Raw genomic sequence first — 23,254 nt, forward strand, 5'->3', positions numbered from 1 at the left:
CCCGGCAGAAGATTGTGAAAACCAATGCTTGTCCAACCGGGAACAGAACAGGATGTACCTGGAGGCTTGCTTCCCGGCTGGCCGGTAGGGCCCCGCCCAGTCAAAACAGTATGGTAAACACCACCCCCCAAAAATGGGTGCAATACAACAGGGCTAGAGAGAAGGCATTAGGACATGGTTTCCAAAGTCAGTTCCCTTTATTAAATGTTGATTTTTCACAGACCAGAAATACAAAATAAAAGTAGAAATAGGCCCCCCTTAGGAGCTATAGGCCTCGACCTCACATGACCCCTGCTGCGGCAAAGTGAAGAGGAGAAGCAGCAGCCCTAAGGTCCGGAGAGCAGGCCCAGGATTCCACCCTGCACTGCACTGCCCCACCCAATCTCTCCCCAAATGATAAAGAGCCATCCTTGGGAAGCAGAGGGAAACGCCTCCCCTGCTGCCTCAGTGCAGTGCATTCCAGCAGGAGAGCTTGTCAAGATGGCACAAAACCCAGGGACTACATTTCGTATGAGAAACTGGTACCAAAACATGGGTGGAGAGACCGCAGGTGTGACAGGGCAAGCCCAAGGAGAGAGAATTTTTCTCCTCTCTACTCATCAGATCCCGATGCCGAGTCTTCTGAGCTGGGGGGAGTACTGGCCAGCTCCTCTTCTTCAGAGTCCTGAAAATCAAAGGTCTCTTAAGGGGAAAGGCTGAGTCCTGGTTGCCCTCCCAGCAAGCTACTTTTCAGGGGTGAAGGACCCCTAATTCCATACCCACCCCCCCAAATGCAGCACTGGCCTTCAGAACCTCTGATGTGCACCCTTCCATTCCACCTCATTACTCTTACAGACCTACCTACCACAACCAGGCCCTAGACATCCACCCCTCTGCCTCAGGTGCCCCTCACCCCCAAACTCTGACCGCACCTCACTCCGCCTTCTCTTCTTTTTGCTCTTGTTCTCTCCAGAAGAGCTCTCATCACTGGATACAAACTCTTTGCTCTTGAAGCTTTCACTTAGCTGCCTTGATGAGGACTTGGATGATGAGCCCCTCGAGGGTGTTGATTTCTTTTCTATCTTCACCTTTACTTTCTTCTTCTTCTTCGACTTGTCCCTACAGCAGCAAGAGGGAAAAGGGCCTGGGCCTTCAGGTTCACCCATCAAAACCAATCCACCCCTAACTTTAACAGGGCTTTTCTCACTCCCAGCCACACTGCCCCTTCTCACTATAAATGCAAACAGCCAGCCAGGTGAGCCCCAAGTGCCCCAAGGGAAAGCCTCCTAAGTAAATAACCAGAAGAATCAGGGGCCATAGCTTGAAGCAGACTCACATACAGAACTTGTTTGACATCTCTTGATTTATCTCTAAAAATTCGTGTGAGTTATGTTCTGTCATAATTTTTTGTTAATTCCTTCACACCTTCAAATAAAACTAACTCTCTAGGAAAGGGCCCCATTTATCCAGTGACCCCAGGAATTCCCTACCACATTACCCATACTTGGGCAGTTGCCTACCCCAACTTGAAAAGCACTGCCCTAATGCAGTCAGAGCATATCTATTATCTTTAACACCCCAATTCTCAACCTGGACCCACAAAAATAGATGCCAAAAAAGCACTTACTGGGCCATTTTGTTCCCAACACTCACCTCTTAGAAGACTCACCCCGGCCCCCTTCATATTCTTTCATGGCTTTTTCATATTCCCTCCTGGCATCCTCAGCCTTCCGATCCCACTCCTGTCACACACACACACACACACACACACACACACAAGAGAGAGAGAAGAATGAGGCCTCTTCCCTGATGCAGACAAAATCTGTACAGAGAAGGTGCACTGATGGACCATCCCTGCCCCCGCTATCAGTGACTAAGTTGCCACCCCTCATCTCTGCTGCCATTCACCTCTTTCTTCTCTTTGGACATTCCCTTCCAGATCTCGCCTGCCTTCTTGGAAAGATCCGTGATACTGATGCCGGGATGGTCTGACTTGATCTTCTCTCGGCTGGCATTGAGCCACAGCATGTAGGCAGACATCGGCCTCTTGGGGGCATTGGGGTCTTTGCCCTTCTTCACCTACATAAAAACCCAAATGCCTTCAGCCATCCATTTCTCATAGACCCCCATCTTCTCCAAAACAAATTATTTAGATCACCTGCTCGGAGGGGAAAAAAATGAGAGGACTACATAGGCATAGAGCTAGACTGAGAGCTCCCAAGGCCAGGAACCCTGTCTTCCTCCCCCTGCACCCACCACCTCACTCATTAGGGACCCCTTGCCTCAGGCCCCTGGGACAGAAGCTGGTCTCCTAATTCAGATCTCCCAGAAGCTAATTAGCCCAAAGACCAGAGAGAAAAAATTTCCAAGAAGATACTCCTCAAGGCCATTATTCACTGGCTACAAAAAGCAGCCCCAGAAGGACCACCTGAGGCCCTACTGGCGGTGGACAGGAGAAGGTAAAGGGCATGGCTCCCCAGCACTCTCCCATTCTGAGTGTGCACCTCCACAGGCTTCTTGCGGCTTTTGCGGTCCTTAGCCATCTTGGCCTTCTTCAGCTGCTTCCGTTTCTTTTCATCCCGGTCACTGTCACCCTCATTACTAGAGGAGCTGGCTGAGGCATTGCTGTCAAACCTGCCAAGGAGAGGGGGGCTTAGAGCCGGGATAGAGAGCACCCCACGGCCTCAGGACAGGAGGGAAACAAGTCTAAAGCTACCTGCCCAAAAAGGGGGGAGATGGGGCCACAGGACAGTCTCCACCCCGTTTCCTCCTCTCAGCTGAAGTGGCTTCAGCGGTCCCCTCCCCACACCTGGCCCTTTCTGAACACCCATCCGTGCCATCAGTCAACCAATGAAACACAAAATAACGAGTGGGCTTCAGCTGCTGTCTTTGCTCATGGCCTGACCCATGTCCTACTCCAACCCCATACTCTTGGGGAGAGACACTTGGTCTTATCTTGCCCAGAAACACCCTAAACACTCTTCACCACTTCCTTTGAGTTAGTTGTCTTAATCCACCCTAGAGTCTTCTCTGATAAAGAGATAATTACTATAGAAAAGGAAACATTTTTTAAAGATAAATAAATATAATAAAATAGGATCTAGGGGCACCTGACCAGCAGTTGGAAGAGCATGTGGCTCTTGACCTCAGGGTTGTGAGTTCAAGCCTCACGTTGGGTAAAGAGATTACTTAAAAAATACGTATCTAAAAGGGGAAACTGACCTCTGTCCAAGTACGTCCACAACCATATAATTAAGTTCTATCCAATACGCATGGAACTCCTCAGAAGATAGACACACCTGTGTGGTGCCGGTTTTCAAGAGATTTTTGCAATCATCTGCTCACTGACCTTCATGAGTACGTGGCCAGCAGAACTAGTCAACTCCTATATACATATGCTACGTGTATACACACGTATATATAGCTACGTATCTCTCTATATATAATCTATTTGGGGTTGGGGGGGAGGTTGGGTTTTTTGGCTGCCCAACATCCATTTCCAATTCTTCTGGATAAAGAAATTCTTCCTAATTTTCTGTGGGAACCACCTTGCCCTCATTCAGGAGGGGCTCACTCCACCCCCAGGCTTTAAGGATGGGTACATGCCTGGTTCTAGCACATCAGCACACATCCTGGTAACCTCAGGAAGGGGCAGTGACCGTGCTGTTCACTACTGCCCTGAGAGAAGAGGCACTTCTGGGTGTTAAACCAATTGGATTAAGCCTGCCCAGAGCTTCTGAGGGTCATGTGACACTGCATGGGCCAAACCTATCTAAAAATAAGAAAATCAGAAAAAATAAAACAGATTCCCCACAACTTTTGAGCATCTGGATCCAAGTACCTGAAGCCAATTATATCCCTGGACTCTCCATTACGTGAACTTACAAAACTCCCTTTTATGCTAAAGTCAGTTTGAGTCACAGTACAGCATGGGGGGACCACCATGAGGTTCTAGGTGAGGATACAGAGATTCAACAACTCACCCCAAAAATCCCAGCAAGGAAGTGGGCAGGCGTTGGTTCTTATTCCTATTATCTCCCCACTGTATTTTTTGGCTTTACCCTGTGCCATGCACTTGCAAAGCCCTCGACAATTTCCAAAGCATTTCCGTGTAATACCTCGGTGGAGGTCACTTTGCCACCCTGGCTCAGTAGCTAATGTGAAGACATGAGAAATGTCCGGATATCGTCTGGTCCCTTAAGGTTACAGGCCTCCACCTCCCCCCTGGGCGTGGAACCAAAACTCACTCCTCTGCCACGTCTTCCTCCTCTTCACCTGGGTTGAATGACTCATCTGAAAAAGAGCACGATGCATCAGCTTTGCCCCAAATGGAGATCCTGCCCTCTTCCCCGGACGCCCGGCTCTGGCCCCAGGCAAGAGCCTAGGCTCCTGAGCGCCCTCACGCCCCGGCGCTGCTGAGGCTGGCCCACCGGTTTCTTCTCCGGAGTCATCGCTGCTGTCGTTGGCATTCTCTTCCCGGATCTTGCCCTCCTCCTTCATCCGCTCCAAGTAAGCGTCGTGCTGGTCCTCGTCGGAGTCGGCGTATTCATCGTAGCTTGGGTTCATGCCCTAGCCAGGGGAGAGAGGTGAGCGAGGGCCGACTCACCCTGGTGCCAGAACCCTGCACACTCAAAAGCACGCCCCCCATGCCTGTGAGTAAGATCAGCTCCCAGAAGACCCTGGGGCTGGATTGGCCACACACAGCGACGTGCAGGGCCTGTGCCCGAGGACCTCCTGCCGACCGGGTTAGTCCAAGCCCCTCCCTCTCCCAGCCCCACTGAGGGCTCCTGAGGCAGCCGAGACTGATCTAAGGTCATGCTGAGGAAACCTGCACCGGGAAGGGGGGAGGGTCACACGCACCTCTTTTTTCTATAAGGGTAAGAAGAAAAGAGAGAGTGAAAAAGAAGGCAGAAGAATCCCTGCTCCCTCCACACCCCCAACAGATCAGAAAAGGGTCATCCTTCCCTCACACACAGGTACCTCTTTTAGTCCTCGGTTTTTGATGTTGAGTTTTTTGGCATTGACAAAATCAAACAGCTTCCCATACTCCTCCCTGTGAGGCGAGATGCACCAGGTTACTAGACAGGCGGGGCCCATGCCCAGGATGGGCTGCACGCTGTTCTGACACCCACAGGCTGGGACAGGCTGTGGGGCCTAGAGCTACTGACCACATTACCCAAGCTAACAGCTCAGAGAGCCCCAGAGGACGGTGGTAAGGAAGAGTCAGACACTAGTCTCGAAAGGAACCTGCAGAGTCTCAAGCGTCTGGGAAAGAAAAGGTGGGGCTGGTGTGTACCTATTCACCAGATATGCCCAAAGCAGGGGGAAAACGTCAGAGAAAGGGACATTTTCACCTTTGTGCTAGTCTGAATTTCGTACTTCACAAGACTGTCATGAGGGTGAAGCGGGAAGATGTTTGGAAGACGTTTAGCCCACAGTGAGCACTTAATAAACATTAGCTGCTGTTTTCTCGGGCACAGAGCTCATTCCAGGAAAGGGAGAGATAGCATTTCCATCATGGGGGGAGTGGAGAAGGGCTGGTACTGAACACACAATATGGGAAACACTTTAAGTACAGAAAGCAAGCCAGGGAGAGGTTTTCAAAGGCTGAGCACTCCAAGAAGGACCAAATCCCAGGGAAGCAAAAGAAAAATTCTGCTCAAGGCTTGAAAAGTTGGGGAAGAGTCACAGGCCCAGAGAGGGCCCCATGCCATGCCAGGCTTTCCAGTAGAGGCTCGGTCCAGACCAGGATGCCCAGGAAGTGACTGGAAGAAGCTCTCACCTCTCAATGCTACTGAAGGTATACTGGGTGCCCTGCTTGGTCTCAATTTCGAAGTCAAAGGAACGAGTGGTGGTGGTACCACGAGCAAAGTTGACAAAGGAGATCTCATCAAAGCGGATGTGCACAGGTGGCTTGTGGACGTAGATGAAGCCCCGCTCCAGGGGGTAGAGCAGTCCTGAGCTCGCCTTGTAGGAGCAGGTGATGCACTGGGCCCCTGAGTGCCTGTGGAGGAGGCCAGGAGCCTAGTCAGTGCCTCCCTCAGGGGCAGGTGGCACAGAGCCAAAGGCACATCTCTCAGCAGCGACACACATGTTCTCAGGCCCTCGAGTGAGTAAACCCCGCTACGCTGCTCTGATGGAGACAACTGACACCCATCATGCTCTGACCCAACCAGACCTCTAGGAGATTGCGTTCCCAGCCCAGGAGGGATTTACCAAGAAGACACAGCACAGTGCCCCCCAGTCAGGCCAGGACTCCAAGCCGGCACTCTCACCCTTGGAAGTTGCCTGGCACTGTGATCTTGCGGTTGACCAGCGCTTTCATGACCCGGCTGACCATCTCGTACAGGGATCCCGACATGTTCTTAGTGAGTCGCCCCTCAAAGCGCTTCTCCACCTCTTCCCTACAAAGAGAGGAAGGCGAGGTCACAAGCGTTGCTGCCTTCTAATGGCACACCAGTCCCCTGCCTGGACAGGGGAAGAACAGGAGTTCAGGGACACACTCACTCATTCATGTTGAGAGTCAAGGAGATGTCCTCATCCTTGGAGAAGAGGAGGATCAGGAAGTGGTAACGCGTTTGGCCCTGCTTGATGGGGGGATCTAGACTGATCTGGTAAGGAAGAGCCGACAAGGTTTCACACCAATCAGTGTTCCACAAGAATTGCTCATTAACTAAACACCAGCAAGACCGATCTACAGGGCAAAAACCAGGACGAGATCCAGCCCCCATGGTTTCTGCTTACCACAAAAAACATCTGGCGCTGGTCTTTGTGGGGCAGCAAAAAGAGACGCAGCACCGTGGTATAGGGGATCTTGTAGTCGAAGGTCTTGCCGTGAAGGTGCAGAAAGGTGGGGTAGATCCGAATGTCGTAACGGCCTCGGGGAGTCAGACACTGCAGCTCCCGGAAGATGCAGATGGCGTCTCCGGTGGCCTGGATCACATCCGCCTTAGACAGCACATTCTGGGCAAAGGCCTGCAAAAATACACACTGGTAGTCAGGCAGCGGGGGATCCTGCTCCCAGGCCACCCAGGGCCTGCTCAGCACCGTCTGTTCTCCAGGCGACCAGGGGAGGCCTCACCTCAACTGGGTCCACGCCATCCTCCTGAGTGGGAGGCACATAGAAGCGCACCTCCATGAGGGACACCTCTGCATCATCATTCTGGTGGAATTCCAGTGTCACCTCATTCTTGCCGGTGGTACACTGGGACACATTGCTGAGGGGTATCTCAAAGACAGGCTGGTCGCCAATGTCGAAGGAAAGCAGCTGCCCTGCGGGGAAAGGGCTTATCAACCGCAAGCTCCATCCCTTAAGGTCTGCATAAACGACGTTCCCACCAGACTGTCGATCCCAAGGACAGAGCACTGCGCTATTTGGTCACACTGTACCTGCAAGACCAGGCACAGTGCCTCATACACTACTGGTCCTCAATAAATTTATGATGAATTACAAACTGATAGGAAATCAGAAACTGTAGTGGAAAAAGAGCAAAACAAGGTAAAGGCTGAAACCCTTCATCCTACCTTCTCCTCCAAACCTCAGTCTTCCCCAGGACTCACCACCAAACTTCACTGTTCCCCAGTTCCAACCCTTCACACAGAGATCCTTCTCCATGAGCTCAAGGCGATAGTGAGTTTTGAAGAAATCCGAGAGTTTCTCAAACTCCTGTGGGCAGAGGGGAGAGAGCAGTCCCCGTAAACCCTGGTGGCCTTAACACAAACATTCTGGGATTCTCTCTGAGAAACTGCCCCCATCTACCTTCTATCAGAAACCCAGAAACTGTTGCCGGGGACTGGGTCTCAGAGTAGGGGAGGAGTAAAGTATGGAAATGACATTCCTGATCATAGGCCTCACAATGCTCTCTGATTTTGGATAGGCAGTGCTTTGATGAAAGGGAAATTAAAATGCAGTAAAATCTTTAACTCAGTTCAAAACAGAAAAACAAACCTCAAACTAAAGCACTAAGACCCTGAATCTGGATAAAGACAATGAGCAGAAACCACCAAAAAAATCACTACGGTAGAAAACCTGGAGTCAAAGCACAAGACACCCAAAGCTGAACACTGCTTAATGGCCACAATGGCCCTGCTCTGAGAAGCCAAAACTAGCAATTACATGGTTATCAAAGGAGCCCCAAATCTTTCTAGAAGATTAAAAACAAACAAGGTGGCCACAAGACACCTCACCGATTCTCGGAAGCCGTCATACTTGTAGACATGGCCATTCTTTGTAAGCAATTTAAGTCCGTGGCCCAGGGCAACACGGCGCCAGATGCCTTCCGTCAACTCCCCAGCCTGGATGTTGTCCACTTTGCCCGTCTTACTGTTCTTGAAGATGATACCCTGGCGGCTCAACCTCAGCCGACCATCGTTCTGTTGGAAAAACAGGCCCAAATGCAAGGCTACAATACACACTGTGTACAGGGCATAGACAATCCCACCCAAAACCTACACTGGGCTGGCCAGACACAGATGCAGGACCAACAGCTGCAGGGGTGAGGGTCAGAAAGAAGAGACAAGTAACCAGGAAATCTGGATCCTAAAACCAAACCCTGGCATCCAAATCCCCTGCAGGTCCTTAGTCTGCACTGGGATGGAGCAGCATGAACGGTCCCTTTCAAACTGTGACCCTAGAACTCCTATACAGACATTTTTTGAATTACAATGGCTCAACTTAGAATTTTTCAACTTTATGATGGTGTGAAAATGATACTCATTGAACAGAAACCATAATTTGAATTTTGAATATGTTTTCCCAAGCTAGCAACAGGTGGTACAATCCTCTCCTGATGCTGGGCAGTGGCAGCTCCCAGCCAGCCACATAACCACCAGGGTTGATCACCAGGGTCAACAACCGATATGCACACAACCATTTTCTACCCGTTCTGTTTCACTTTCAGGACACAATTTAATAAATTACACGAGGTATTCAAACTTTATTATAGAGTAGACTTTGTGTTTGATGGTTTTGCCCAACCGTACACTGATGAAAACATTCTGAACCTGTTTAAGGCTAAGCTAACCTACGATGCTCATCAGGTTGGATGTATTAAATGCACTTTCAACTTAAACAGTATTTTCAATTCACAATGAGTTTTTGGGGATGTAACCCCACTGGAAGGGGAGGAAGATCTGGATGCACTGCCTTTTGCTGGGGAAACACCAACTACACATTATCCTCAGACTCCTTTTCTAAAATAGCAACGTCATCAAAGTAAGCTCTTACTGACGGACAAAAAGTCTACTCCTCCTTCCCTCTCTCAGCCTATACTAAAAAGCCCAGGTCCTTCTTACCATGGAGCCTTTCACCTCCTGATAGACGTCGTTGAACTCCAGTGTTTCCGCCATACTGCTCTGCCCCTGCTGGCCTCAACTGGGAGCTGGGCCCCAACTCCTGGGTGGGTGTGCAGACACTCAGCAGGTTAGGAATCTGAATTCAAGAGGGGGCTAGACAAACATCAAAGGCCCATGGATGGAGCCAGGTGGCAACCCCTGGCTGAGCCTGGGAAGTCTCAGTATCTCCTCTGCCTGGGAACCTACAGCAGGCCCTGCAGACCTCAAGGAGTCAGGCCCAGCCGGGGCTGGACGACCCGGCCTGGAGTAGCGCTTACAGCCGGACCAGACACCCGCCCGGGGCGCTCCACCGGGCGCCATGGCAACGAGCAGCAGAACCCCGGGACCTGCCCGGGGCCTGCACCTCAGCCGCGCCCCGACCCAGCTCCCAGTGCAAGGTTTCCCTCCCAGCGCTCCCACCGCGTCGCGGCCCTAGACCCGCGGCTCCCCCGCCCCCTAAAATGGATTCGCCCGCTGCCCGTGGATTCGAACGCGGAACGGTCCATCTTGAGCGTCCCGCGGGGGGAAGCGGGGCCCGCGTCCTCCCAGGGCACGGGGCCGGAGACCACCCACCTCCTCAAGCTGCAGCCTCGCGACGGCCCAGGTGCGGCCGGTGGGCGCGCTGGGGGACGCGGGAGGGGGGGCGGGGACAAGGGGGATTGGGGGGGGACGCTGGGGAAGCTTTTCCCGCGTGCGCGGCCCCGCGTCCCGCCACCGGAAGCCGCGCATGGACCATAGAGAGGGTGTGCGCTGGCTAGAGAGACGCGAGCCGGGCCCGCCTACGAGGCGGCCTCCTAGAGCGTCAACCGCTCTGGAGGACCTGCCGGAAGGGGAGCTGCGATTCAAGTCGCACCGCAGAAGGGAGGGTGTAGGGCTCCTTCTTTAAAAATTACACCTCTTCAGTGGAGGACTAGGTTCTGGAGAGAAATTCTGTCGTTTTCCCTTGTCACGCTTCCCGCATACGCGTGTGTGTGTCTTTCCGTCCGTCCTGCACAGGAGTGGCTTTTGTGTGGAGTAGAAAGGAGTCTGTGAGGCAAGAAGACAAGACATTTCGAGTTGCGGAGGGAAATGACCCGCCCGCACCCGGGGTGTCGGCGTCACGGTGACTGTCCTGCTCTCCCCCGTCACGTGGGACTGGATCCTCTTTGAAAGGAGTTCTCAGTCCGCACCCAAAAACTTCACTTCTGAAACCAAAGTGTCGGGGAGGCCTGGAAGAGGCTCGCGAACGGCGGTGTCAAGTTCAAGCGCGCGAGTCAGTCACCTCAGAGCCGGCCCTGACTCGAAACCACGTCAGCGCGGGATGGCAGAAGCCGTGCGCCCTCCTGCCGCCAAAAGGCCAGGCCTAGGAGAGGTGTTTGAGTTTGTCCCCCGCAGCCTTCCTTTGCAGATGGGAAAGCCGAGGCCCAAAGAGGATTTGCCCAGGGCCCCAAATCCCCTTACCCCCCTCTAGTTTTCCTCTACACCCAGCACGATTGATGGTACCTGTCCTGCTAGGAATTTTCTTTTAAGATCTTATTTATTTATTGGACAGAGAGACCACAAGCAGGGGGAGCTGCAAGCAGAAGCAGAGGGGGAAGCAGGCTTCCCACGGCGCGGGGAGCCCTATGCAGGGCTCCATCCCAGGACCCTGGGATCATGACCCCAGCCAAAGGCAAATGCTTAACTGACAGAGCCACCCAGGCGCCCCTAGGATGGAATATTTAAATTCAAGACTTCCCTGACAATCTTGGTTATGCCAGCTTGCCAACTCAATCCTGGGATAAGAGACGGCAGGAACGCTCTGTCGCTCCCTGAACTCATGACTTTAACTCTGGGAAATGGCTATTCCAGCACTGTCTAGCAACATACATTCAGCTGGATTCAGTAACTACGGATTGAGCTCCCACTGAGTTCTAGGATTTGAGGAAACTCGTAAACAAGATGGGAACAGCCCCAGCCTTCCAGGAGCATGTTATCAAACAAAAGATTCAGATAAGTAAACTCAACAGTACAGCAAAGCAAAATAAAACAAAACACCCCAATGGGATAATGCTGTGCTGCAGGTCGAGCTTCAGCCACTGCTGACTTGAGTTAGGGACGTGAACTATATGACTCTTTAATCACCCCCGCCCCAGGAGATCAAGAGAAATATTCAAGAGACCCTTCCCCGAGACCCATGCTATTGGAGGCAACTCAGGAAGGGAGCGGTCGGTTGCCGAAATGAGTGGCTTTGGGAAGGCATTCACGAATGAAGGGGGCACCCAGCCCTGGGAAGGCTATTAGGTGGCTGGGGCTGGGGCGTTGCAAGGAGCTTTAAGGAGAGCATGAAGCAGCTGGTGAGCAGGGATGAAGATGCAGCATAAGAGAACAGAACAGAAAGGGTAGACGGAGTGCAGATAAAACATTAGTCCCAGAGGGCCCTAGCCAGCTGCATCCCAGGCAATCAGGAGCCGGGGATTGGAGACCCCACCCCTGCCGTGACATCACAGGGGAGTGGGGTGGAGACGAACAAAAAGGGGGTCCCCCGCCCTGGCCTTGGACTCTTGGCAGCCCAGAGTGTCAAGGGCAGAGAGAGCCTGGACACTGAGCTAGGGTTGCCTGACTTAAAGGAACAGGCTCCCCGTTCCTCAAGCCCCTCCAAGCTGTCCCCTCCAGGCTTTGATCTCTTTCTCCCTGTCCTGAGGACCTCTCCCCCCTGAGGCCACCATTGGGTCCCTTTTGAGTGGCCCCTGAATGCTCTCTCAGCATGAACTGCGTGTCAGATTTCTTCACCTACGAGACCACCAAGTCAGTGGTTGTGAAGAGCTGGACCATTGGGGTCATCAACCGGGCAGTCCAGCTTTTGATCATCTCCTACTTCGTGGGGTGAGTCCTGTGGCCCTTCGGGTCATAGCAGGGGAGGGCTGCTTGGTGTCCCGTCAGTGTTGCTGTCCAGCTGCCTGACCTTCTCTCTTGGAGGAAACAGTCTCTACTCTGGAGTCCAAGAACTGGACTCTGCCACCCCCACCAGGGATCTGGTCCCCAGATTAGTTCTTTTCCCCAGTAAATCCTCTGGAGTCAGAGAGTGGTTTCTAGGCACACACCGCAAGAAGTGGGGCTCTTGCACTGGTGCCACCCTCCACCAGGAGAGGTCCCAAGTGACCATCTCCCCTCTCCCTTCTTTCCTGCTCCCCCCAGAGAACAGACCACCTTCACACCTTCCCATTCTCCTCAGCCAGTGCTTTGGGGTCTCACAAAGAGGAGGGAGCACAGGAAAGGGGAAGGGATGGCGCTGACATGAGGGAGACAGTCATGGGTCGATCAGGTCGACGGTGGGATGGGAAGGAGAGAACTGGACCGCTTTGGAAGGAGGGATTCCCCTGCTGGCTTGAGGAGATGGTGAAAGAACAGGGCAAGGGGAGAAGCCCTTGTTCTTGGAAGGTAGGACAAAGCAGGGTGTCTGCGGCTTGGGGAGGGGGAGAGACACGGGCACAAATAACTCAGTGGAAGAGGTGCTCAGGGGAAAGTGGCTTTTCTGCACACAATCCAGGGGACCTCCTCGTGAATCCAGAAACACTCCCCTTTCCCAGAAAGCATAAATTCTCTACTGCTACTGACTTTGTACCATATAACCCATCCCAGGAGTTGCTTAAGAGCCAGTGATCCGAACACCCCCTCTCGGCTCCCACCTCTAGAGGCATCCACCCCCCCACACACACACACACATACGCACACATATGCACCAAGGGCCATGGAGCAGACAATGGTTCCGTCCTTCTTGTGGTCATTTGCACCCACTGGTGGGCACCAGAAATGACAGGCAGAAACCTCTAGAGTTTTCTTTCCTGGCGTGTGGGTCTCTAGTCTCACGCTGTTGCCTGAGACAATAGCTCTGTGTATGAGAAACGACAAGCCACGGACAACTGTCATGAGTTAATTCAAGTCAGTCAAAGAAGACATCCGGTGTGCGCATGGGCTGGAGCTGCGTGTGCGTGGGCCTCCTTGCCTGAAAGGTCGGAATAGTGTGTGATCGTGTGTGTGGAAAAGTGGGCAGGCGTGGATCAAGGGATTTTTTTTTTTTTTTTTTTTTTTTTTTTTGCTTTGCATGCTTTGTGGGAGCCAGTAGGACTCATTTCTGTGGCTGCTGTAGGCAAGGCTGTATTTCTAGTACTTCTCTCAGGGATATTAGAGAAGGGATTCAAGCTTTGGGGTAAGAAAAATGGCCTTGAAGCTTACTTACAACTTCGAGGTTTTGTGAGGTATGGTGTTTGCAAATGTTCTGTGTCTGCATCTCCAGAGGCTGGCTCAAAGTTGGTTCTTAAATGTTCCATGTTCGCATGTACATGCAATGCTGTCACTGTTTATACCCACAAGACGGTGTGGGGCTCCAGGTGAGTCCAAAAGCTGCCTCAGCACATTCCTGACTCTGTTGGCTCCAGGTGGAAGGTTGATGGAGGGTAGACAGCGGCTGCTGGACCAGCCTGCTCTGCTCTCCCGCTGCCCCTGTCTCTCCTTCATTGTGATATGATCTGATGCTCTGATCCTCAGTGCTGGAGCCCGGCCTGCAGAAACAAGCATGAGAGGCTCTTTGGCGTCTTGATATCCAACCCCATCCATCTCCCAGCCTGACAGCTCCCCACGGAGCTGCTCCTTCCAGTTACATCTGTGCAGTCTGTAGCCCAGCCCCCTGGCCTGAGCCCCATCTCTGTGCACATGAGCCCAGGCACCATTAGGACTTCATGAATCCATTGTGTTTAATTTAGCAGAAATTTATCAAGCATTTCTTCATGCCAGGCATTGTGCACCAAGCATAGAACATGGGCAAAAGCAGACAGGGCCCTCACCCTCATGGAGGTTACAATGCAAGAGATGCACATTAATCAACAACCTCCACAAAACAAATGTAAAATTTCAACTGTGGCTCAAGATTTGAAGAAGAGGTGCACAGTGCTAGGAGAGCTGCTAGTATGGAGGCATTTGACCTGGTCGGGGAGCTAAGAGAAGGTTTTCTGGAGATGTGATGCCCAAGCCAAGATCCGAAGGATAAGTAAGAGCAACCCAGGAGAAAAAAAGGGAAGAAAGAGCGTTCAAGGCAGAGAAACCCAGCTCTGTGAAGGGAAAGAGCCAGGCAAATGGGGAGAAGAAAAGAAGGTCTCTATGGCTAGAGCAGAGGGAGCAAAGGTGAGGGTGGTTGTAAGATGGGGGTGGGATCACACCCAGCCAGACCTCAGACACCCTCAGAGCTTTCGTTTTGACACAGGGGCAATGGATGGGAATTCTGTGTGTGTGTGTGTGTGTGTGTGCGTGTGTGTGTGTCTGTGTCTGTGTCTGTGTCTGTGTGTCTGGGGGCAGGGGCGGGGGGGAGACAGACAATGAGATCCGAGCTGGGAAGATCACTCTGGCTAATTCACTGAGTGATTGGAGTGGGTAGGAGTGAATGCAGTGATTGGAGAGGGCAGTGCAGTATATTGAGAGAGATGATGGTGGCCTAGACTCAGTAGAATTTGAAAGGATTTTTAACGCTGTAATATTAATATCTAACTAGGACTTGAATCTCTTCCATAGTATCCCTGCGAGGTAGACCAGATGCACAGTCTTCCTAGGACACGTGTAACATGAGCCAACCGTTTCTCTTATGCATTTACCACAGCATGCCAGCTAATTGTCTCCACATGTGCTCTCACCCCTGCTCCAGCCTCAGCTGCTTGTCTGGAGTTGACACCACTTCATCCCTGGTGTCTATTACCCACCCAGATGCATAGAGACACCAGTGGTGTTTCTACATGGCTTTCCCAGGGCCCAGGTGGCAATCCCCAGTCTCCTCTGTGGGGCGGCACTTCCTAAGAACCAATCTCTTGTTGGGATCCTAAGACACAGGAGATCCCTAGGGACTGAATTTCCAGAAGTGCTGGCTGTTCCATGGCCTGAGCTAGTTTGCAGAGCCTCCTGGAAGGAAGCCACCTCCCTGCAAACCAGAAGAGGGCCACTCCCGGCCATCTGATGCTCCATCATCAGAAGGACCTGTAGTGGCTGGTGGTGCCTTGGACCCCTCACAGCCCTGCTCTCCCCATCCCTTCCTCCCCCTGCAAAACCTGATCCACAGACTCACTATTTGCACAGCTGTCCCATTTGGTTCATAATATTCAGCCTTGTTTGGGATCTTTTTTTAAAAGATCTTTTTTATTTATTTACTTCTTTATTTGAGAGTGAGAGGGAGAGAGAGGGCGGGGGGAGCAGCAGAGGGAGAGGGACAAACAGACTCCACGCTGAGCATGGAGCCTGATGTGGGGCTCGATCCCACGACCCTGAGATCACGACTTGAGCCAAAATCTAGAGTTCGATGCCCAACCAACTGAGCCACCCAGGTGCCCCATGCCTCACTTTGAATCTTATGAAGAAGCTCAATACATAAATTGGTTAAACAGAGGAGCTGTTCTAGCTTAAAGAGAAGGGCCTGGAATTCCACCTTCTTGACCCACCACCCCATCATTTCAGCCTAGAATAGCACCCTGAGGCATCCCGTGGGATACTAGGTGACAAGTATGGTGGGAAGACCTGTTGGAACCCACCTTACAGATGCAGAGAAGAGTGTCACTCTTGTCTCCCCCACCCCTCTCTGCAGCCCCATGATGGGGAGACCTTTGAACGAGGACCCCCTGGTTAGAAGCCTCACTGTGACACCAACTAGGAGTGGGGCTTGGACAGGTCACCTTACGTCTCTAAGTCTCAGTCCTTGTATCTGGAAAATGGGTTTAGGAATGCCTACCCCAGGGAGTTACAGCAAGGAGAACTATCATGTCAAGTGCCTTGCCTGAAATGGGAGACCCACTAATAGAGGGCAACAATTGTCATTTCCTAGATCCCCCAACACACCTCCCCCTTCCCCGCCATCCAGCCCACACCTTCCTCAGAGACCCCTCTCCTCCTGGCGCACAGAGCACACACTCCCCACGCCCACTCCGCAGCCTCCTCCCTGACTCCTTGGGGGTGGACAGAAGGGTGCCGGGATGCTGCTCTGGCCTCCTTCCTGTACATCCCACCTGCCAAGGAGCTGCCACCCGCCTTCCAGTCTATAAATAATAAACCAGGAACACGAGGAAAAAAAATAAGAGCAGCAGAGTAAATGCCAAGAATTGAAGGCTTAGTCCTGCCCCATCTCCTCAGCCCTGGCCTCTAGAGACAGACTCAGCCCCCTCTGTTCTGGAAATGAAGCATCCCCTTATTTTGAGCTGCCCTGATGACGTCCTTGGGCCCCAAGGGGCCACTGAAATTCTTCCGCTTATTATTTAACTCAGAGAATTCTGATGTGGCCTCTCCTACCCACTGGGCACAAGAAGGAGCCTTGAAGGAGGAGAAAGGTGAGCGAGATAGGTTAATTGTTCTTCCGAGCCCTAGGGCCCTTCCCCCTGAGACTTTCCCGGAGCTGCAGATGTTCCCCTAGTGACCGACAGGACCAGCAGCACCGGGACCAGGATCCCGTTCAGGGTGTAAGTTGGTTCTGAGCAGTCTGCCCAGGTTGGAGCCCACCTACCGGCTTGGCAAGTTAGCACAGTACTCTGTGCCTCTGTTTCCTTATCTGTAACGTAAGCAGAACAATAAAGGGCTCTCACTGGGACGTGGTAAGGACTCCATGAACCCTTACCACATAGAGCACTCAGCAGGCTGTGTTGGTTAGATAATAATAATCTGAACCCCGCTTCTCATCTGCAAATGTTCCTGGACTTTAAGGACAGGGTAGGGGGCCTTGGGAAACCATGTCATTAGATCACCACTCAGAGATGTGTCCATTCCGTGGCCAGGCACACTGAGGCTCTAGAGGGCGTATTGCAACTGTGGCTTCTACTCAGGACAGAGGTGCGCTCAGTTGGGAGCAGGGAGATCTGGGCCCTCAGCCTCACTCCCTCCACTGCGCAGGGCCCCCACCCGTGAGCTGATAATACTCATTCGGACATAAGGTGGTGGATGACATTTCTGTGAAACCCATACTTCCTTATGAGACTTGATGAAACCCCTCCCCTTCCAAAAAAAAAGAAGAAAGGTGCTAGGAAAGGAAAGCACATAGCACCACAAAAGTCCACACAGGCGGGGTGTTCGTAAGAGCCTTCTACAAACCTGTGACCCCCTCCTAACGGTGCATCCCTCAGGGCACCACCTGCTCTACAGCAGCAGCAATAAAACCGGGGACAGGATAGGAGCCATCCACCAGCGCTGTGACTCCACCCTTTCTCTCCCACTCAAGAGAGCATTCGCATTCGGAATTTAAGCGCATGAGGGAAGCCCCATGCTGGGGATAACTCCCAGCCCCCTCACTGAAAACTGAGCGAAGAGTCTCTTGCAAATGTCAGCCTGTGTGAGCACAAACATGACGGGCAGGTGCCCCATCCCACAGGTGACTGTGACCCCCCAGCATGACCCAGGAGCTGTTCCCCTCTATGGGGACCCAGAGGTCATCCAATCCAACCACCCCCCAACTGAACACCTCTCCTTAAGCCTTCCCAGGCATGTGGAACTCACCACCTCCCACAGCAGTCTGCTCTTGGACAACTTTCTGGGGTTGGAAAGCTCCCAGGCTTGAAGTCCCAACTCCCTCCTTATAAAGCCGTCAGGTCAGCTTCCCAGCCTAGCGCGCCCCCAGCTTTGTGTTCTCTGCACTACACCGTCTCCAGTCCCCTCCTCCCGCTCATCCTCAACCTTATGCCTCCCTGGTTAGCCAGCAGAAAATGCCCTAATCGAGCATTTCCAAAAGTGCACTCCCCGACTCTACAAGATGTCACCAGCATTTCTCCAAAAGTAAGAGTGTGTGCGGCATTTTCCAAACGTGTTTGATGACCTTTTCTCATCCGTGCAATGGGGACAGTGACAGCATCTGCCTGCCAGTGTGCTGTCGGGCTACAGATAGGGCAGGCCGCAGGCTGGAAGCCTGCTATCGAGGCGGAGAGTGGGTCGAGCCTTGAGGGCTGTGACGAGAAAGGCGGGCACCTCACAGAACTGCAGAGGGAAGAGTTGCCTGCAGGCTCTTCTTGCTGCTGGGGAAAGCTGCCAGAGTCCGGGGAGGGACGTGGGGGTGGAAGGAAGGGGGCCCTCCCTGATCCTGGCCGCGGGGAAAAAGGCAGTACAGGTAAATGTCCACTGGGTGGCAGCACAATGCAAGGAATAAGATTTGCGGCCTCTCCCTGCTTAACCCAACTCCTACCTGCCAGGGAAAGGCTCAGCGGCTGCCCCAACCTTCCTCCTCTACCCTTCTCATCTGGCGCCTGCACAGATGGAGACTCCTCCAAGCACCCAGCTCCCAAATGCCTTCACTGCCTTGTTTACTGAACACCTACTATGTGCCGGCACTTAGGATACACCTGGGATGAGCAAAGCCTGGGATGCTCAGGGTCAGAGGCTTGGGATGCTTTGTCCCTCCTCTTGCCTGCCAAAGAGGTGGCCTCCTGGTCAGGGGGAATGACTACGCATTGGCAAAGGAGTGATGTCACCCTCAAGGGGGTGAAAATTTGTTCTTGAGGGATAAAAAAAATCTCACTCTTCTTATGTGTAAAGCACAAATATACATACAGCACATAAGTTAATATCTATACTTTTAAAATTTCATGATGGGGCGGTTAGGGGAGAAAGTCTACAAATGGTCCTGAAGCGGGAAATGGGAAAGATGGAAAAAAACCACTCTAAGCCAACTCAGGGCGAGGTCCCTCCCCTCCAGCACAGGCCTCCCTGACCGGACACTCCATGCGGTCTAGTGTTGGGGAAGAAAACCTCCTGGCCTCTCTCTGCTGGTCCTAGACCCTCCTCTCTTACTCTCCATCCCTGCTCTCCTGCCCAGGTGGGTTTTCTTGCACGAGAAGGCTTACCAGGTGCGGGACACAGCCATTGAGTCCTCGGTCGTCACCAAGGTGAAGGGCTTTGGACGCTATGCCAACAGAGTCATGGACGTGTCTGATTATGTGACCCCACCCCAGGTATGGTTCCCCTACCCCAGGGCCACAGGTAGATTCCCAGATGCTGGGGCAAGGCAAGGAGGGTGCCAATGGGATCCGATCCCCAAACCAGCGTGTGTGGCATTAGTGATCAGAGAAACCCCTCCGCAGCGGCTGGGAGGTGCCGGGGAGGGGGGGTCAGGGGGTGCCCTCCAGAGTGCAGCCCTAGGCATCAGGACAGTGGGGTAGGTTCTGCCACACTCATCCTGTGATCAACACAACACACAGAGGGAGCAAGAGAAGCTAGGTGGGTGGCTGGACTTGACTTGGACCCACCTCTGCCCTTTATTAGCCCTGTGACCTTGGCCAGATCTCTTAGCCCACACCTTAGTTTCCCCACCTGTAGAATGGGGATTGGTACTGGTGAATTTTTTTTTCTCCCTTCTCCTACCAAGGGCACCTCTGTCTTTGTCATCATCACCAAGATGATAGTCACTGAAAACCAGATGCAAGGATTCTGCCCAGAGGTGAGGGGAGGGAGGGAGGTTGGTTGGAGCAGGTCAAGGAAGAAAACGTTGGGAGTGGGGAGCGGTGGCAGGGAGGGGCGTGGTTATATGCAGAGGTCGAGCTCCAGCCTTGGAGCTATGTCTCAAGACCTCCACTTCCCAAGGCCCCTGGTTATGGGGAAGCACTGGGAGCCAAAGGGCTCATCCAGGGCCAGAGCAGGGTCCTACACCCACCTGCAGACGTGTCTCCCCACAGAGCGAGGAGAAGTACCGCTGTGTATCAGACAGCCAGTGCGGGCCTCAGCGCTTCCCGGGTGGGGGTGAGTGCAGCCCTTCCCCACCCCCTTACAACCCCAGGGTGTTCGTGGGACCCTGGAAGGCAGCACAGCCCCCATGGCGGAGAAAGTGGGAATTGGCCTGTTCCTCGCCATTCTGCCAGCACTTAAGACACTGGCTGGTGTCAGACCCGGTGGGGGCCGCCCCCGGAGGAGCTTGCAGCCCAGGGAGCAGGCCTGCATGAGGCAGCAAGTGCTGTGAAGGGGGGCAGTGGGTGCTGGGGAAGGGAGAGGGATCTGTTCCAGGTAGGGGGCCCCCCCTGGCTTCCTAGAGGCAGGGACATTTTAGATGGGCCCTGAAGGATGGGAAGGAGTTGGCAGGATAGAAGGGGTTTGAAAGAACATTCTAGGCAGAAGGAACAGCTACAGCAAAGACTCGGAGGCAAGGAAGAGCACGGTGTGCCCTGGGAACAAAGAGAACAGGGCCCTCAGGGTGGCTGGGCCCAGAACATGTCAGAGGAAGGCTGTCACCTCCCCTTAGCTTGGTCTAGGGCTCAGGAGGAGCCAAGGGCGAGAGCTCAGCAGGGCTCCTGTACCCCGGGTCCACCTCCCCTGCCCTGCCTGTCTGTCCCCTCCCCTGCGGCATCCCTGAATGGGGGGTGGTCCCTGATGAGAGGTGGGGTGGGGGTGAGGGAGTAGCAAAGGGCCAGGCAGGCACCCAGCACGTGTGGCTCCCCCTGGCAGGGATCCTCACCGGCCGGTGCGTGAACTACAGCTCTGTGCTCCGGACCTGTGAGATCCAGGGCTGGTGCCCCACCGAGGTGGACACAGTGGAAAGGTGAGGACCCCGCCCCAGCTCTCCTTTGCCAATAGGGGGAGCTCTGCATCTCGAGCCTGCAGAGGGTCTCCTGGGTTCCCCTAGTAGTATCCACTTCTGGGGGGGAAGTGGCCTCAGGATGGCGCCTTTCCCCCCGCCTCACCTGCCACCCCCCTCCCTCTGTCCCTAGAGCCCCAGAGAGGCCATGACCAGGTGCCCGGTGGGAAACGTCCACCGAGAAAGGTGGTCCCTGGGGCGAAAGCCCCGTGTTTCCTCTTCCTCTTCCCAAGAAGCTAAGGCCCCCTTGTTCTCACCCACAGGCCTGTCATGATGGAAGCCGAGAACTTTACTATTTTCATCAAGAACAGCATCCGCTTCCCCCTCTTCAACTTTGAGAAGTGAGTCCCAGCTCCCTCCCTAAAGCAGAAAGCAGGGCACCCACCCCACCCTGCCAGCTCATTTTCAGAGGGGTGGAGAATCCCGCCCACACGGTTCTCCACACTTTCTCACCCCCTGCCCATCTCCCTGGGGCTCCTAGCCCCGATCTCCTAGCTGGCCTTGACCAGCGAGCATTAGGTGGGCCCTGGAGCCAATCTCTTTGCCAGCCTCCCGCCTTGGGGCTCGGAACACAGATGGGAGCTCTGCTTGAGGCAGGTGAGGGTCAAGTTCCACCTGGGCCTGGAGTCCAGATACCTGCAAAGGTCAGGGCCCAAGGGGGGACGTCATGTCCTTTCCTTTCCTCCCACGTCAAGCCCAAGCGGGGGCGTCCCTTCTTGACAGGCTAGTTAGGAGTTCACTGACTCCTTCCCTCGGCAGGCCCCCAGTGGGCATCAGGCATGTACAAAGCACAACGCCAGGCACCACGGAGGTGCTGAGAGAAGTCAGGCGTGACTCCTGCGCCCTGGGACCCCCAGCCTGGGAGCTGGGGGACATTAGACACGAACACACTCAACCCTGATGCAGAGAGAGGGGATAGGAGTCATAGGGAAGATGCAGGAATGGAGGAGACAGAGCCCGCGAGTATCCAAGACATCAGGTCCCAGATCCTCCTGCCTGGGCTGGAGAAGGCCAGAGACGTTGGTGCATGCCTGTCTTCACTCCAGCCCCTGGGCCTTGCTTCTCTCCTCTCCTCCTCCGCAGGGGAAACCTCCTTCCCAACCTAACAGCCGCTGACATGAAGACGTGCCGCTTCCACCCTGACAAGGCCCCCTTCTGCCCCATCTTGCGGGTGGGGGATGTGGTCAAGTTTGCAGGGCAGGATTTTGCCAAGCTGGCCAGCACGGTGAGGACCTCACGAAAGACCCGGGGCCCCTTGGCATGCGGAGGGTGGAACTACCGGGAAGGCGGAGCAGCGGCGAGGCAGCAGCGCCACCTAGTGGAAGCACGTCAGGCCTGCAACTGGCTCTGTGCCTCGCCGCGGGCTCCCACCCCTGACCTGAGGGGCCGTGCCTCCCGCACCCTTCCCGCCAAGCCTCGGTCTCCCATTCCCGCCTTCACACTTGACCTTAGTGCTCTGAAAAAGCCCACACAACGGGAAAGTGGATCCTGGATTGCTGCTAAGAGAAGCAAGACAAAAGCAGGATCTAGAGACCCAAAGGTCCACGTCCCTGACTGCAGTACTTTGTTTACTAAGCGGCGTGTGCCAATAGGAAGAATCACGTGTCTGTGTGTCACGACCCCCAGCCCCCACCCTGGCAGGCGGCGGAGACAGCCCTCCCTCCTCATATGTGGCCCCTTTGCACAGGGTGGAGTCCTAGGCATTAAGATCGGCTGGGTGTGTGACCTGGACAGGGCCTGGGACCAGTGCATCCCCAAATACTCCTTCACCCGGCTCGACAGCGTCTCGGAGAAGAGCAGCGTCTCCCCAGGCTACAACTTCAGGTAATCCCCTGTCTCCTGGGACCTCGGGAGGAGGAAGCAGGGGCTGTTCTAAAGAGTCACACCTCCAGCAGCCGTGTATATCGGGAAGAAAAGACCCCATGTACCCCCGTCAGGTGTTGGCTCAAAACCAGGAAGGGCTTTCTAACTGTCGCCGTCCCTAGGAGATGGACAGGCTATGTCAGCGGTGTGAGCATGTGACCAAGGTCTCCCAGAATGCATGTGCTGTGATTCTGAGCCCTTCTTAGCTCTGGCTCTGAAGCTGTCCTGAGCCTAAGGGACGCCCAGGCAGCCCTTCTCCGGTGCCTGCATTTTCTAAGGTTTCTCAGTCCACAAAGCCAGAGCAATAGTGGGATCAGTTTACAAGATGGGAAGTTTGTCTTTCTGTTCATAACCAGGAAGTTTCATCTGACTCACAAATAACCACAATGATCATTAGTGATCCCTTGCTATTCCAACCAAGAGCTCAAACCGGTCTCTAAATATCATCTAGTTTATATCCCCAATGGCCTTGAGCCATAAGGAATCTCTCCCTGACGCCCCCTCCCATCACCCCCATCTTGAAGAAAAGGAAAAAGAAGAACCTGGGGT

At 53.7% G+C, this 23,254-nt stretch overlaps 2 protein-coding genes across 6 annotated transcripts in view; one reads left to right on the top strand and one right to left on the bottom strand.

Annotated features, from left to right (window-relative positions):
- Window positions 1-178: 178 nt before the first annotated feature.
- On the bottom strand, window positions 179-10,018 carry SSRP1 (structure specific recognition protein 1). 5 transcript variants are annotated; one of them, XM_027579306.2, is made up of 18 exons: window positions 9,886-10,018; window positions 9,274-9,373; window positions 8,167-8,352; window positions 7,540-7,645; window positions 7,061-7,251; window positions 6,724-6,954; window positions 6,487-6,590; window positions 6,255-6,383; window positions 5,762-5,983; window positions 4,960-5,032; window positions 4,840-4,848; window positions 4,410-4,548; window positions 4,227-4,272; window positions 2,484-2,613; window positions 1,888-2,058; window positions 1,633-1,721; window positions 912-1,098; window positions 179-664 (listed from the first exon to the last, which is right to left on the bottom strand). In XM_027579306.2, exons 2-18 carry the CDS (start codon window positions 9,325-9,327, stop codon window positions 593-595), a joined length of 2,139 nt encoding a protein of 712 aa, XP_027435107.1. In that variant the 5' UTR covers window positions 9,328-9,373; window positions 9,886-10,018; the 3' UTR covers window positions 179-592. The 5 variants fall into 5 exon arrangements, with proteins under 5 accessions (XP_027435107.1, XP_027435106.1, XP_027435105.1 ...); XM_027579305.2 differs by having other exon boundaries at window positions 9,274-9,409; window positions 9,886-10,009; XM_027579304.2 differs by having other exon boundaries at window positions 9,274-9,426; window positions 9,886-9,991.
- An 88-nt stretch (window positions 10,019-10,106) lies between these two features.
- P2RX3 (purinergic receptor P2X 3) overlaps window positions 10,107-23,254 on the top strand; it is a 29,418-nt gene continuing 16,270 nt past the window's right edge. Inside the window, exons 1-8 of the mRNA XM_027579308.2 lie at window positions 10,107-12,156; window positions 19,094-19,229; window positions 19,643-19,714; window positions 19,950-20,013; window positions 20,713-20,806; window positions 21,106-21,183; window positions 21,926-22,067; window positions 22,530-22,666. Coding sequence (XP_027435109.1) covers window positions 12,038-12,156; window positions 19,094-19,229; window positions 19,643-19,714; window positions 19,950-20,013; window positions 20,713-20,806; window positions 21,106-21,183; window positions 21,926-22,067; window positions 22,530-22,666 — 842 coding nt within the window. The 5' untranslated portion in view covers window positions 10,107-12,037. The remainder of the gene's footprint in view (window positions 12,157-19,093; window positions 19,230-19,642; window positions 19,715-19,949; window positions 20,014-20,712; window positions 20,807-21,105; window positions 21,184-21,925; window positions 22,068-22,529; window positions 22,667-23,254) is intronic.

The sequence above is a fragment of the Zalophus californianus genome, chromosome 11, assembly GCF_009762305.2.
Source record: "Zalophus californianus isolate mZalCal1 chromosome 11, mZalCal1.pri.v2, whole genome shotgun sequence".
NCBI classification, from domain to species: Eukaryota; Metazoa; Chordata; class Mammalia; order Carnivora; family Otariidae; genus Zalophus; species Zalophus californianus.

Coding starts and splice junctions, on each gene's coding strand:
- SSRP1 (XM_027579306.2), bottom strand. CDS start 9,327: ATGGCGGAAACACTGGAGTTCAACGACGTCTATCAGGAGGTGAAAGGC. Junction 6,591..6,723: donor AGCGCCAGATGTTTTTTGTG/GTAAGCAGAAAC, acceptor CTTCCTTACCAG/ATCAGTCTAGATCCCCCCAT. Junction 2,059..2,483: donor GCCGCAAGAAGCCTGTGGAG/GTGCACACTCAG, acceptor GTTTTTATGTAG/GTGAAGAAGGGCAAAGACCC.